This window comes from Myotis yumanensis, unplaced genomic scaffold, assembly GCF_028538775.1.
Source record: "Myotis yumanensis isolate MYYU_CA2020_CCGP unplaced genomic scaffold, mMyoYum1.0.hap1 SCAF_3, whole genome shotgun sequence".
Taxonomy (NCBI): Eukaryota; Metazoa; Chordata; class Mammalia; order Chiroptera; family Vespertilionidae; genus Myotis; species Myotis yumanensis.
In genome coordinates, this window is record NW_027223754.1 from 8387532 (window position 1) to 8404236 (window position 16705).

The 16705-nt window shown below is 43.3% G+C and overlaps 1 protein-coding gene across 1 annotated transcript; it reads left to right on the top strand.

Annotated features, from left to right (window-relative positions):
• Positions 1-8136: 8136 nt before the first annotated feature.
• Positions 8137-13081, top strand: SLC25A4 (solute carrier family 25 member 4). Its single transcript, XM_070408176.1, has 4 exons — positions 8137-8354; positions 9725-10211; positions 10899-11039; positions 12642-13081. The coding sequence occupies exons 1-4, from the start codon at positions 8244-8246 to the stop codon at positions 12797-12799; spliced, it is 897 nt and encodes a 298-aa protein (XP_070264277.1). The 5' UTR covers positions 8137-8243; the 3' UTR covers positions 12800-13081.
• The last annotated feature ends 3624 nt before the right edge of the window (positions 13082-16705 follow it).

A 16705-nucleotide genomic window follows, 5' to 3' on the forward strand; every position in this document is an offset into this window, starting at 1 on the left:
TGTGTTTCCTGAAGCAGTAAATTAACTTGTGTTATGATTCCCAGAAACACATAGTGCCTAACCAGGAAACTTGGCACTCTCTGAACCTGGCAAAATAGTAGCCACCTAAAATAATAATTACTGTGTTATTAGCACCTTAACAGTAATTCAGAAACATATGTACTTGTTGACATAGGGTAGCCATGGTAAATATCATGTAAATGACGATTTTCAAAAACATGCATAAGGAGGACAAATAGCATAAAATAAAACAGCAGAGACAAAAATTTTAAACATGTGTAGTGATTCCTTTGCAACTTCCTTTGAATCCATATTTCAAAATAAAATTTTGAAAATATCATTGGTCATGAAAAATGCAAATGGATCCAAACTCTCCAGCTAAAAGAATAAGAGTGTCAATTTAGAATTTTAGAAAATGAAAAAAGGAAATATAGAGTTTACAGGGAACATACCTCAAACATACAGAATGGTTGAAAGTAAAGGAGTATAAAAAGATAAATTAGGCAAATACAATCTCAAGGAAAGCAGGTGTTGCTTTGTTCATTTAGGGGAAAATGACTTTAAGAAAAAGCATTACTACTGATAAAGAGGACTATGACTTAAAGATAAAAAGCAATTATAATCTTGTATGACTTTAAAAACAAAGCCCTAAAACATGTAAAGAAAAACTTGACAGAACTACAAGGAGAAATAGACAAATCCAACATTAAAGTGGCTATGCTTTTATATGGCAGACAGTATGCTGTAGACAATCATATTTCTGCTGGTATAATTTCTCCTACTTTCTATGATGAAATTCCATATACCTACGTTTCATAGTGCACCACAAAAATTATGGTGGGTTCCTGGGGCTTCATTATTGGGGAAAAAATTGCACTAGAAATGGAAGCATGTTAGTTCCCTAATTATTCAACAAACACTTATTGAACAACTATTATGTTTAAGATATCATGTTTAAAGAGTCAGTTGTTGTACATATGTAGTCAGCCATTTAATAACGATGCATAAACTGGAGTTTCATAGAGATTTGTAGAGAAAACTGCCCTCAAGTCTCTCTCTCCCTACAGTCACTCTCAGTTAAGTGTGAGCCTCCTTCTTTTATTGAGAGAGAGAGAGAGAGAGAGAGAGAGAGAGAGAGAGAGAAATTGATTTTTGTTACATTTACTTATGCATTCATAGGTTGATTCTTGTATGTGCCCTGACTAGAGATGAAATCCGAAATCTTGGTGTATCCAGATGATGCTCTAACCCACTGAGCTACTTGGCTAGGACTGTGTTTCCTCCTTAAAGAAATGTCCTTGATGGAACAAACAATAGTAAGAGTTTCCAAAATTATGATGTCTTTGGTATACTATCTTTTTTAAAAATTTTCACCTGAGGGTATTTTTTCCATTGATTTTTATTTATTTTATTTTTTTGTATTTTTTTTTCCATTGATTTTTAAAGAGAGTGGAAGGGAGATGGAGAGACAGAGAGAAACACGGATATGAGAGAGACACATTGATTGGTTGCCTTCTGCATGCCTCCAACCAGAGCCAGGAGCCTGCAACCAAGGTACATACCCTTGACCAAATCGAACCTAGGACCCTTCACTCTGCAGACTGACACTATCCACTGAGCCAAACAGGCCAAGGCAGCATATTATCTTTTAAAATTAAGAAAATACTATAGCAAGAATGAATATTGACAAACTCAGCTGCACAAAACAACTTAGTTTCACTTAAGAGAGGCCCTTCTGCCTGGTGGTGGAAACGATTAGTGTCCCCTTGTCTCTCTGCTGTTTTCCAGTGGAATTTCAGGAATTTCTAAAGTCCAGGAATTTCTGTGGTACTAAGGATGGGGACGGAGGGCCATGTGGTCTGGACAGTCCTTTACCTATGCTGCCGGGTCCTTATTCCTTTCTGATCTTCAGTCATGGCCCCGTCAAGGTCACTCCTGACACCTGCCTCATTCCCAGCCATGAGGCTCTCCAGGTCTGGCTTCCTCTCAGCTAACTCTGGTGACCTTGAAACAAGGTGTTATTCTGCCGGCCCGCACCCCCCTGGGGCAGGAGAGCCTCATGGGGCTCTGCAGGGTCCTTCACGCTAGCAGGCTGGCCTGCGGCACCTGGGAGTTGCTCTCCTGCTCATTTTTAAAGCATTTCATGCTTGGATGAATGCTGAGGCTGCCTCTGACCTTTGTACTGTAACAACGCCTGGCCCTTTCTCCCTGCTTCTTGCTGCCTCCCTGGGCTGGGGAGAGTCCTGGGCCCCCTTTCTCCAGGAACCACGCTGGCCTCTGACTCCTTGCTCTCTCTCTCTCTGGCAATCTTCCTTTTCCCTCAGATTTGGGAAAACTTGATGTAATCATTGGAAGGGCGGGGTGGGCAGGACACGCTGCTTTCCCACAGGTATTCTACCAAATCTATGGTTTATATCTGAATTCTTTCTCTTCCTCTGGAAATTCTAATGCCATGAATAGACGACTTTCTCTGCTTTCTGAATGTTTTCTTTTTCTGAGGCAATGACCTAGAATCTCCAGCTGGCCAAATGAGGAAAGGGTCCTGGGGTAAAAGAAGCATGTTAAAAAACAAAACAAAACAAAACAAAACAAAACAAAACAAAACAAAACACCTCATTCATTAAAATTGCTATTTATTAGCAATACAGATGAGCAAAAATGGCCCCTCTAGTAACCTTCATTAGACATTGATTTTAATAATAACAGGAATAAAGCAAGTGTTTTAAAGAAATGATTGGTAGGGTGTGTGCAACACTGAATACTAGGGAAGCCAGTTCAGAATGTACTTGGAAAATCAATCAAGTTCACTCCAGGTGAGTAATGGCTTTATTCACAGAGAATTCGAGCCAGGGAAACCAGAAGGTAAAGGCGGATGGTTATGGTCGGAAGGCATTACTTATACACACATAAAAATAAGCTTAATTGTGCCATCAAATACTGAGATGCTGTTGGAGTTTTGGATAAAGTAAGGAGGAGATGGGAAGATGAGAGAAGCTGTGGATCTCTATGTAGGAATTGGGGAGGGGGCCTGCCTGTGTGGGATGGGGGAGTGTGCTGTCTCTGTGGGGGAGTCCCCAGGCGCTCTGCCTCCAGCAACCACTGAGTCAATTCTCCAGGGATGAGGGTCTTCAGGGAGAAGTCCATCTGATCATCTTTTTTCTTTTCTTTTTTTTAATGACTTAGAGGTTCCTCTGCCCCCAGAAATCACCTACTTTAAATAATGATGCCTAAAATCCCTCTCATGCCACTTTTTGGTTCATACAATGTGAAAAATACAAGGTCTGAGAGATAACACATCAAAAGTCATGCGCCTAGAAGTATAATAAGAGCCCTACATGGACTCATGCCACACCGTGCGGGAACAGCATGGTAGGCAACACAAGTGAGTGGGTACCTGCCCTGCCAGGTCCCCCAAGGCTGCAACCTTGCCTTCCTGACTTTTGCATCACCAGTACCCCACAGAGTGTCGGTGTCCAGAGAAGGCATTCAACATGCTTGTTGAAAGATGAAAAGGAAATGAATGAATGAATGAATGAATGATGTCAATTATTCAGATAATTTCTATTTTGTTGGGGAAGAGTAGGAGGAGAGTGGAGTCCCAAGGGAGCTGATCACTAAAGGGTAAGAAGTTTCTGTAAACTCACACTTTGCAGTTCCACAGTTTTGCTTGGCATTAGCTAAAGGGGAGCTTGTGGTTGGAGTATTTTGCAGGAACACTTGTGATTTCTGAAGATATGTATGGTGTGTGTGTGTGCCCGCTTTAATAAGGTCACGATAAAGGCACTTTATTTTAAAGAAGGCATTGCTCTAATTAATTAAGCTACCCTGAGGAATAACTGTGGAGAAATGCTGCATTTATTTTTTGTCTTTTCAAAGCAGTACAGAATGAGTCTATTAATCACCTTTGATTGAAATTCAGCAACTCATATATGATCTTATACAATCAAAAAAATAAAATTTTCAGAATTCTTTCCTCTCTGCTAAGCTGAAATTCACCATGTGAACAAATAGTGATCGTGTGTGCAAGTTCCTACAGGTTTTAGATATTCACCAACACACAGGCATTGTGCAGTCACCACCGTCAGCAAATCCTTAAGTGTTTTTCTTTCTTTGCCTTTGACTCTTTAGCAGCTCCCATTCTCTATTCCCATTTCAGTAAAATAGATTAATTCTTTACAAGCTTCCACTAAAAGTCCAAAGGCTAGCTCAGTGCCGTCTCTCATTTCTGCACAGCCCCATCCCCGCCGCCCCCAGGCTCCAGGAGACCAAGTTAAGTTTGAAAGCAGAGTTTTCTCTCTCATCTCCTAGCGGCCTGTCCATTCTCTCCTTGGCAGGAAGCCACTGAGCACTGGGACTGCGGGTGGACACATGTTCTGCTGAGCACCATTCTCTCGCCGCCTGTGTAAGTGATACCTGGATCTTATGATCACAGGCAGCTCATGCTCCTGAGGGCATGTGAGGTCTCCCTTTTCTGAGAAAGTCAGTGGAGGGAGAGGTCAGTGTATGGATCTCCACGTGTAACCTCTTGTCAAGCTCCTCCGACACGGCAGGGTCATCGGACAGAAGCCAAGGAGAAATATGATACCTCTCATTTAGAAACTATGAAAAATTAGTAAAATTAAAACGAAGAGGATACTTCCTGAATTAAACATTAACATCCCAAATTAAATATTAACTTAGCATTTAATTTAATTTAAATGTCCGTTAAAGTCTTCTGGTGATGTTTAAATAATTGAACAAATTGACAGTGAAAATAAATCCAGGCATTTAAGCAGATAAACTTTTCATGTTTTGAAGTGGTTGTACTATCACATATAAATTGTTATTTTTTTAAGTTCAGTAATTAAATAAGTCATGGTATGATGATTTCATAAATTAAAGCTTAAATAAGAAATTAATACATGACAAACTGGAATTAGTAATATAAGACAAATAATGAAGAAAAGAAAATATCTATTTAAGAATTGGTGTTGGGATACCCAAGAATGGTAATGGAGAAAAATGAAATTAAATCATACATTCTTATAGTATATTTTTAAAAATAACTACTACCCTGGCTGGTGTGGCCCAGTTGGTTGGAGTGTCGACCCATACACCTAAAGAATGTGGCTTCAATTCCTGGTCAGGGCACATGCTCAGGGCAAGTACAGGAGGCAACTGATTGATCCTTTTCTCTCACATCAATGTTTCTCTCTCTCTCTCTCTCTCTCCCTCTCTTTCTCTCTCTCTCTCTCTCTCTCTCCCCCTTCCTCTCTCTCTAAAATTAGTAAGCATGTTCTTGGGTGAGGATTAAAATAAATAAATAAATAAATAAATAAATAAATAAACAAACAAACCCTAATATATAAAAAGCCAGGGGCCATCACGACTGACCGAAACAACCAGATAGACGACTGAACAGCAGGCTGCATGGGGTGACAAGGTCGGCAGGGGGGTTAATGAGGGACGACCAAACGATTGAACAGCAGGCTGTGTGGGGCGACCAGGCCAGCAGGGGGGACAATTGGGGGTGACCAGGTCAGCAGGGGTGGCAGTTAGGGGTGACCAGGCTGGCAGGAGGGCAGTAAGGGGCGATCAGGCAGGCAGGCAGGTGAGCAGTTAGGAGCCAGTGGTCCCAGATTGTGAGAGGGATGTCCAACTGCCGGTGTAGGCCCGATCCAGAGGGGTCCCAGTTTGGAGAGGGTGCAGGCTGGGCTGAGGGGACCCCCCCCTCCCATGCACGAATTTCATGCACTGGCCTCTAGTGAAAAATAACTACCAAGAGAATTGGAATAGACTACCTAGTAGGGCAAACTGACAAATCTACCTACAAAAGAGATACATTTACACCAAAACATAAAGGATATCATCATATTATGGATCTGTTCATATTTAAATAAATAACACTTAGAACAATGTAATAACATAAATATCAAAAGAAAAACAACAAAATGAAAAATATTCAACATGTATTTATTGCCCCCAATATATGAAACATTGTTGTAAATATGAAGAAGTACTCTGCTTTCCTGCCATAAGTGGTCAAGGAACATTAAAATTCTATGTAGAAGGAAAAGCCTGACAAATTAAATCAAATCATATGAACATGTACCGTTTCATAGCAATGAAAGAGGCACAAATTAGAACTCATAAAACACAAATAACTGATTTTTTTTTCAAGCCAGTGTTGGAGGAGGATCTGTGGGAAACAAGAGTCCCATCTACATTGCTGGTGGCTCCACATTTATGTAGAGCAATTGTTCAATATGCAGCAGGTACTAAAACAAAAACCCAAACTTTTAAAATGTTCAATCTATCCATTCCATTTTGGAAATACATGAGAAGAAAAAACTTAAGGGAGAAAGTAAAATTTGTGCAGAAGTTCTATATACCAGCACCATTTTTCATTATAAACCTAAGACACATCTCTAATGTACAGTTAGAAGGAAAAGGAATTAGGCAATTACTCTATATTAACAAGATGGAATACAGTACACTCGAAGAAGAAGAAATGACTAATACGTGGATTGTGCTGATCGTGGAAATCTATATGTGAAGCTGTGGGTAAATAAAGTTAAACAAGTGACAAATATGTCACCTGCTGAATGTAAGGTTCCTGAGGACTGAGCTATCTCATTTTGAATTCACAGGGCCAAACTGCTTTCCTGGAACTCAGTAGCTCAAGTGTTGTTTGAATGAATGCATAGAGGCCTTTTCTGCTTATCCTGAGTTCTTGACCTTCTGCCTGCTATGACCTTGGTACGTTTGCACTTTGTTAGCAGTTCACACAGCTCACCTGCATTTCCGAACTCTATCCTGCCCCAACCTCAAATAAATGCATCTCCTTTGCAGTCCTGGCACCCAACCAGTGACCTCTGCTCCACTGAAGTGTCCAGACCCCAGGTGACACACGGCTGCAGCTCAATCGACACCCAACCTGATGTTTGCATTCATCAGCAAGCTGGTGAAAAAAAAAAAAAAGAATAAACTTGTCAATGTACAAAAGAACAGGAACAAGGGTGGGAAAAGAATTGAACAGGGTAAAGAGTTCAGAGTTAAAAATGAATTGCAATCATCCTAGGGGAAGGAACAACTGTACTTGCAAACCCGTGTGATTATATGAATTGCCTGAAAAATATTAAGGATCCAGTAATATATTGGGGGGGGGGGGGGGGGGACTAGTTGCAATCAATTTCCTAGGACTAGATAGCATAGTCTTCCCAAGTCCAGGTGCCTGTTAAAAGGAGGCAAGTACGGCCAAGGATTCGACCTTCTCTTAATACCCTGGTCACCCAGCTACTCTGGTGGGAAGCCGCCAGCTGCCTGAGACCGTTCTGCCCAGAATACATGCTGAGATTCTGTTGAGAGGGGTCCCTGTTCTTAGTGTCATCAGACTGTTAGGGGTAACAGGCTGACCTAACAGAAAAGCAACACACACACACACACACACACACACACACACACACACACACACACACACTTTGCTGAACCATCTCTTCACCTAGCGGCCCCCGCACGCGGTCTTTCCTGGTGCCGCTGAGTGCCGGGCACATGAATATTTGAAAGCAGAATGAATGGCTGAACCGCTGAATGGGGAGAAGAGGGGATTCAGCAGGTTGCCAGATTGTGTTAGGTAATCACCGCATCCAGTGACGTTAGTATTTATTTTGGAGGATCTTCGTTATTTGTGAGAGCACACAACTCCGAAGAGGCCCAGATCCAGGCAGCGAGGGACACCATTCGGGGAAGAAGAAAAAATCAGCCTGAAACGCCCTGACCCGGAGCGGCCCGCGCAGGCCCGAGGTTAAAGAAAGCCGGGCTAGCGGCATCCGTCCCCAGTCGGCCCAGCCTAAGCCGCCTTGTGCTATAAATACAGTGGCCCACACGCTGCAGAGACACGGTGTTCCCTCTGGTCGCCGGGACAGATAACATGAATGTGCCCTTTAAACGTCCCAGGCTGAAGGCACAGCCCCCAGCCCACCCCTGCCTCCCGGAAGCGCCTTCGCCCCCTTTGCCCTCTGCAGAAGAGGGGGGCGGCCAGGGGGGGGTCCAAGCACCTGCCCAGCCAATGCGCACTGTGTGCACGGCCTCGGGGTCCCTCCTCCTCTCGCGAGAGGCCGGGCGGGGGATATAAGGAGGGATGCGGGCGAGGTAGGCGGCCCCTTCGCGACGCGCAGGGACGGAGACGGGGTGGCTGTGCCTGGCCCGGCGGAGGCGAGAGCAAGAGCGCGGCTCCCAGAGGCTGTGTGCGCCCGGCTGGCATCATGAGTGATCAGGCTCTGAGCTTCCTGAAGGACTTCCTGGCTGGTGGCATCGCCGCTGCCGTCTCCAAGACCGCGGTCGCCCCGATTGAGAGGGTCAAACTGCTGCTGCAGGTGGGGACCGAGCAGGCGCGGGCGCGGGCGGGGGCGCAGCAAGCCGGGCGGCGGGCAGGGCGCGCGGGACGCGCTGGGCGCAGCGGCGAGGGGAGCGGTGGCGGGTGGCGGGCGGGTGGCGGACGGGCCGCAGCAAATCTGCGCTAGGCCACAGGCCCTGCGCCCGGCCTGCCAAGGGGAAGGTGCCCCCTGCGCAGACCGGTCCGGCGTCAGGAGCAGATTCCTGGTGTCGGGTGGCGCGCAGCGGCCGGTGTCTATATATGGAAACCCACCCGGAGTGGGTTACAGCCAGCCAGATCCTGCGCCTGGGCCAGCCCTGGCACGCACTCAGGCCTCTTAGGTCGGACTCACCTTCTGATTTTCAATGTCCCCTTGCTTGCACCTTTTCACCTGCACCCGCCTTTTACTATAGAAACCTTAAAATAATTATTACAGAGGAACTCGCTTACTGTGTATCCCATGCACTAGGCTAGAGGATGACATATATGTTTCATTCATCTTTATGTAACCCCTGTAGGGCAGGTATTCTCTCCTCCAATTTCACATTTGAAGAAACGGGTTTTGAAGAGATTAAGCAATTTTTTGGAATAAACTCAGATGGCTGTCCTTACTCATCCGTTCCCCAAATCTTTTCCCCTTCAGCCTAGTCACCGAATGGCATACCATCATCATCATCATCATCATCACTGTCATCATCACCCCCCTCCCATCTATCCTCTTTTTCTCACTTGTCCAAAAGACATGGGCCTGTCAGTGAGGAGTTAGACCTCTTCCATTTGGGAGTCAAAATGAACAATAACCAGAAAAACCCCAACACATTGCTCACAACAGCAACAGACCCCTCAATAGTTGGTTACTTGGATAATAATGTGCCTGAAAATTTCCAGGCTCTAGTGCCTAGTGGGTTTGCTCTCTTTCTGTTAGAACAGCTACTACTCACAGATCCTGGTCTCCAGGGAGACTGGAGTGCGACTGAGAAATCAGCACCTCCTGCTCATCATGTCTATAAAGAGCACGGGTGTCCTTTGGGGTGGGAGGGTTTCTCATCATTTTTATGTCCCAGTAAGTCCCTAGCACAATTCTGGCCCCTAGGAAAATTCAGCACACAATTCAATCATCTTTTCCATCTATTTGGAGCAGAACATTTTCTCTCAAATGCCCTGATAATTGAGGCAACACTGGATTTATGGGCTTGTTATCCAAGGAGCTACCATTCATTTACCCTAGTTGTTTGATTTCCCCATACATTTTTTATTAAAAAGCAAATCAAGGAAGTGCGAATGTTCTTTTTCTCTTGCCCTTTTCTCCTTCTCCCTCTGTCCTGCTCCTCCTAACACCCAACTCCTCCCCCGTGCCCCGCCTCCCTGCAGGTCCAGCATGCCAGCAAACAGATCAGCGCTGAGCAACAGTACAAAGGGATCATGGATTGCGTGGTGAGAATCCCCAAGGAGCAGGGCTTTCTCTCCTTCTGGAGAGGTAACCTGGCCAACGTGATCCGTTACTTCCCCACCCAAGCTCTCAACTTCGCCTTCAAGGACAAGTACAAGCAGATCTTCCTGGGGGGCGTGGACCGGCACAAGCAGTTCTGGCGCTACTTTGCCGGTAACCTGGCTTCCGGTGGGGCAGCTGGGGCCACCTCCCTCTGCTTTGTCTACCCGCTGGACTTCGCCAGGACCAGGTTGGCTGCCGACGTGGGCAAGGGTAGCGCCCAGCGTGAGTTCAGTGGTCTGGGCGACTGTCTCACCAAGATCTTCAAGTCCGATGGCCTTGGGGGTCTCTACCAGGGTTTCAGCGTCTCTGTCCAGGGCATCATTATCTACAGAGCTGCCTACTTCGGAGTCTATGATACTGCCAAGGGTGAGAGAAGGACTTGGGGGGCGGGGGCGGGGGGCGGCCTGGGGAGGAGGAGGAGGACCTGCAGACAGGACCCCGAGGGATCTGTAACTCACAAAGGGCTTTATATGTATTAATCCTGTTTCTTTCCTAGTCTCTGGGCTGAATTGAGGCTTTGGAATGAGGCGGTGGTGACGTGAGGCTATAGAGCAGCGGTTCTCAACCTGTGGGTCGCGACCCCTTTGGCGGTCAAAGGACCCTTTCACAGGGGTCGCCTAAGACCATCCTGCATATCAGATATTTACATGACGATTCATAACAGTAGCAACATTACAGTTATGAAGTAGCAACGAAAATAATGTTATGGTTGGGTCACAACATGAGGAACTGTATTTAAAGGGCCAGAAGGTTGAGAACCACCGAGCTACAGGCTTCTCCTGGTCCTCTACTGAAACAAGCTCTGGCCTTGCGTTATTGAGAGGAAGAGCAGACCAGCCCCCTCTTCCCATGGCTCTGCCAGTTCCTGAGCGTAACCTGGACCATTTCAACCTGTCCTGTACACTGGGCAGAACTCGGCTTCCCTGGATCCAGCGAGGGAAGGGGCGGCCTGGGGTTGGAGGTTCCGTAGCCTCTTCCCATCTCCTCCTGCTTTTGGCGGAGCTGCTGAGAGGAATCACTTCATCACCATTTGGCTTTTGGCTCTGCCCGCAGGGATGCTGCCTGACCCCAAGAATGTGCACATTTTCATCAGCTGGATGATCGCTCAGTCCGTGACGGCGGTGGCGGGGCTGGTGTCCTACCCCTTTGACACTGTGCGCCGTAGGATGATGATGCAGTCTGGCCGGAAGGGGGGTAAGCCTGGCACCTACTGATCTAAAGCATAGCTTTCCTGCCCAAGGAGAACACTGTTTGGTACTGTTTTCAGTCTTCACTATTCCAATTGTTAAAATCATGTGATAAGAATTTACGAAAGAAAGCTTCTCAACTATTTTCTCTAGAGAACTTTGTTATCATATAGATAAGAACATAGAAAATGGGATATTTAGAGGTGGACTTAACTAGGTATCTAGCATGATAGAGGCCTTAGGCCCGTTTTCTTAGAGCAGTGATTTTCAATCAGTGTGCCGCAATAATTTTTTATTGTTGATAGTATTACAGATATCTAGATATCTCCCCTCCCCTCTCCCCTTTACTCCCCTCCTCCCAGTCCCTACCCACCCTGCCAGGTCTTCACTACCCTATTGCCCGTGTCCATGGGTTATGCATATAAGTACATAAGTTCTTTGGTTTATCTCTTCTCTTCCCAACCCCACATCGAGGTATGTCAGTCTGTTCCATGCCTCCATGCTTCGGGTCTTATTTTGTTGGTCAATTCATTTTGTTTATCTGTAAGAATTTTTAAAACATGCAAAAGCTGATTATTTAGTCAGGGACACTGATTTCTTTTCCCTTAGATTGTCAAATAAAAAAATGACAATAGCCAACACAATAGCTATCCGGAGTGAATGAATCAATTTTGTCAGATTGGCAAAATATATATTTTTGGTGTGACAAAAATGTTAGTAATTTATGTGTGCCATGAGATGAAAAAGGTGGAAAATCGCAGCCTTAGAGGCTGGGTGCAGAAACAAGGGGGAAGAATTGAAGTAACTAGCTGGTTTATTTAACAATGATTCTTCTCTTACCTAGTTATGACAGGCAGGGAAGGGTGACTTAGGTGGATAAGGGATAGCCTCAAGCAGCCTGCTCCAATAGAAAAGGTCTTAGCTCCCATAGGTTGAAATATATGAAATTGCCATTTTTAATGTAAAAAAGTCGTGTTAGTTTCATTTGGTTCAACCTAATAGTTGTGGCTCCTTTAACTGTGTAATCTTGGACTAGTATATCCTGAGAGTAGGCCTTATTTTTCTCATCTATAAAAAGGGCACTACCCAGTTAAACACTTCTGTTCCACCCTGCTCCCGTTTCACAGTGTGATGGTCTGTGAATTAGCTGGTTAATGGCCACAGTTCTCACCTTGAGTTAAAGGAGTAGGAATGACAAGAGAGCCTGCCTAGCAGTTATGCAGGAAAGGGATGTCTAGTTGAACACGGCATAGAGCTGGGAGTTGGAGCTCAAGCGACTTACTTGTGACACTGTGTGCAGAGGTCTCTCAGGGGAAAAGTCTCTTTCAAAAACACATCCAGAGACAGAGAAGCATCGATCAGACCGTCAAACCTCAGAGGGAAGGTAGGGGAGGGTGGGGGTAAGGGGGAGAGGTCAACCAAAGGACTTGTATGCATGCCTATGAGCCTAACCAATGGACACAGACAACAGGGGGTGAGGGCATGAGTTGGGGGGTTGGGGGGTAATGGGGAGATAAGGACACATATGTAATACCTTATTCAATAAAAAAATAAAAAATTAAAAAATAAAAAAGAATTACGGAGCCCTTACCATTGTTTGTTTCCACAGCTGACATTATGTACACGGGGACACTGGACTGCTGGAGGAAGATTGCCAAAGACGAGGGAGGCAAGGCTTTCTTCAAAGGTGCCTGGTCCAATGTATTGAGAGGCATGGGCGGTGCCTTTGTGTTGGTGTTGTATGATGAGATCAAAAAGATCGTCTAATGTAATTAAAGCAAATTCACTGCTTCCAGACCTGTTTGTGTGGTTTAATAGACTCTTCCTAGGGGAAGTAAAAAGAAAGATCTGGGATAAAACCAGACTGATAGGAATACCTCAGGAAAAAAAAAATGGCTTCACTGAGTGTTCATTAAACCACAAATGTATTTTGTATTTATTTTACATGGAAATTCCCACAGAAAATATAAAATAACGTATCATACTTGTATAATTAACTGAAGAACTGATAATAACTGAATGTGAAACAAATAAAGACCACTTAATGCACCTTCTCTATTGAATTATTAACTGCCAAATGGATTAAAAAATAAGACCATACGTGCCTATTTTCTAGCATGACTCACTTATAAATCAGTGGCCCAGCTTTTAAATGCCAAATATACTATTTACATGTACATACCTACAATGCTTAAGGGTTCTGGCTTCCAAACGTGAACAGGCCATGCACTCTCTGACCTCACACCACGTCGCTGTAGACTCCAAAGTGATGACACCGGCCAGGGCTTCCATAATCTGACCTTATTTTATGCACATCCACTCAGTTCAGGAATTCTGAACTTCCACCAAGAGCTTCAGAACATAGTTTCAAGAGTCTTGCACTAATAGGAAGTGCTTCGTATCAGTGCCATTAGAGAACTGTGAGACAGAACTTCATGACAAGTGGGCACTGTCCACTGAACAGCAACTAGCATGCTAGTATTTAATGACTAGGTTCTGTGGGAGATACAGGAAGCCTGGAACCCATCCTGGAAGAAGCCGAAATGGGGGCAGGAGCGAGGAAATGGCCTTGTTATATAATGTAAAGTGTAATACAGTGAATCTTGGTTGAGTAGAAGAGGGGAGCTGAAATGTGGCAGGAGTAGAAGGTAGACCTTGAAGAAAATAACTAGATTTAGACCCATGGCTCTAGAAAGCATCTGCCGGCATTAGATACACGGGTACAGAACATTTCTGCCAGCGCTTTTCTGTAACCATTTAGCAAGACCTAGCAGAAAAAGTCAGTTTTGGATTTGACTCATAAATTTGTGAGCAAGAGGAAAAGAACTACAATTTCAAGTGGGAAATGAGGCACTTTGGTCCAGAAGACAAACGGTCCATATAGCTCTAGCTAGTTGAGTGACTGGGAGGGAACAAACTCCTCGATTCTAGGCGAAGCCTGAAAGGTGGGCACCTGCCTTTTATTTCCTGATAGATGGTTTGAGGGGTGTGGCGCCTCTGTACTTTCTTTTCCTTCTTCCTTCCCAAGCTCTTCCCCCTACTCAGTCCTGCAGCCCCAGTAAGAAGTTGACTGCCTTGTTCTATGCTTTACCACATCCAAGGTCACATCTATCCCAATCCAGTAGGTATCTCTTAGAGGAAATGGGGCTGCTTCATTTGATGGGTGCCCAAATCCAGGTTCAAGATTAATACACTTATTTCACTATGAAGATCTGAGAATTACCTTTTTAAAAAAGTATTTATGGTTTATAAAGGATTTCCATATTGGCAGACCAGGTGATGCAAACCATGCACCCTCACAACTAGAAAAGGGGCTCAAACTGTTTAAAATAAAATCTGCATGAAGGCAGGGAGGAGCTAAGGAGGCATGGAAAATTATGGGGCCAACACTTTGGAAGGAGACAATGCAGAAGTGAGTCTGATGTGTTTCCTCATCGGATACTTTTCCTCACTTGGTGCCTGCAAATCATCGAAAACTCAGCTGAAATGCTGAGGGACTAGAGCAGTGTTGGCGAACCTTTTGAGCTCGGCGTGTCAGCATTTTGAAAAACCCTAACTTAACTCTGGTGCCGTGTCACATATAGAAATTTTTTGATATTTGCAACCATAGTAAAACAAAGACATACTTTTAATCTTTATTTTATATATTTAAATGCTATTTAACAAAGAAAAATCAACCAAAAAAAATGAGTTCATGTGTCACTTCTGACACGCGTGTCATAGGTTCGCCATCACTGGACTAGAGTCTGAAAGCCTCTTGGGGAGAAAGGGACAAGAACGAACCCTCGGCCTGCCAAGGAAGGGGAGCCCTGATAAACCTGTTTTGGATTGGGACCCCAGAGGGTGATACCCTAGCAGTAAGAGTGAAATGGGACTAGTTTGGCCTTGCAGTCAATCTAGAACAGTGTGCCCAATGTAGCATTGCAACAATTTTACAGAACAAATTTGATAATGTGGTTTAAAGAGATGATTGATCAAGAACAGAATTTTAAGCAAAACTCTGAAAGCTCTATAACGAATACCCTCCTTCCAACTTCATTCTCACTAATTCTTAGTTTTGTGCGGTACGTAAAAGTTGTTATTCTAATTTTTCAAATGGGAGAACAAGACCATGCAATTGAGAGACAGACGCAGGATCAAAACTCAGTTATCTTTACTTCTTTTATTTCTTTCTTCACTATGCCAAGCTAGTTCTTCATGACCAAAATACATTACAATGGACTGAAAAATTTTTAAAGGATATTGATTTTTCAATTTCTTACTGACCTTTATGCATGAAAATAAAGTCATTATCATTAAGCACATTTTCTAGGCTGGTATATAATCATTTATAGGTAAAGACTTTGGCATTTAAGATATTGAACATTTTATGAATTATCAAAATATAATAATTAAACTTGTATCTTCGGCATTATATTGGTCATAATACTTTTCACAGTGTGCAGTACTTGAGTCTGAAGATGGGACACACACACTCATATCCCTCACAATGACCTCTTTTTAAAATTGTCTAGATAAGCATTTTGGACATTTGGGTTAATGGTTGAAAACAACTGCATTACACTATGTTTATAAGCAAACCAGAACATTTTATTTGTAGTAGTAGCTAAGAAAGTGGCTTTTAATGGATAGTGAAAAAAGGAAGTAGGGAAAGCCCAAGATAATAGATATTTCTTAGGAAATAATTTTAATTGTTCAAAATCTTTCACAGAATCTTATGGAAAAGAGGCAATATTAGTTTAGCATTTGACAGATATGAAAATAACACTCAATAAGAATCTTGCCTAATAATTTAGATCTTGGGTTAGTGTAATTTTGCAGAAGTAAATCTTCAAAGTATAAACAGCAAGGTACCAGTGAACCAAATATAAAGTAGTACTAGGTGATCCTTCACTTTTTATGTTCTTGAAAATGAATACAGTATAATTACAAGCCCTTCATAAAAAATGCCTCTTAAACCATAACTTCAAAGTACCTTGAAGAATATCACATTTTTCAATTCCTAGCCTTCTATTTACACTTATCATATATAAGTAATCATGACAACAGTATTATAAATTGTTTTAAAAAAACAAATATTGTTTTTCTTCCTGACTTTTACTTTGAATCCCTGTTATCAGTTACATTTAGAAGCACCTCCCTGTCAAAGCAGTACAAATAAAGGCATTAATTTAGTATCTAAAAATCAAAGTACTGCTTTATCTATGAAATTATGTGTTGTACCTAAAATATGGCAAGGACCATATAAATGTTCCTAGAGACTAATGTCATTATGGACATTAAAAGGTTTGACATATATTTTTTCTAACAATGTAAAAATCAATTAAAAAATACTGGCTATCACTATTGGACTGATGTTCAAATGCTGAGTTTTAAATTCAATGTTACCTTATCTCTCCTTAAAGATAGGTTGTTATACAAACATGACAAGTACAGTAAGCTAAAAACTAAAACCTTGCATTAGTATAGCTAAATTTTATATGTAAAGCAGTACCAAATGATGTAAAAACCTGTTCACCAGAACAGAGCTTCAAACAACAGTGAAGGAACTGTAGCCCAAAGAAAGAAGAACAATCTGACAGTCAGGCTGTGTTCACATGAATTACTTTAGCCCTACTGTTCCCACGCCTCATATGCCCTACCTTAAACAAAATCGATGAACATAAACTAAGA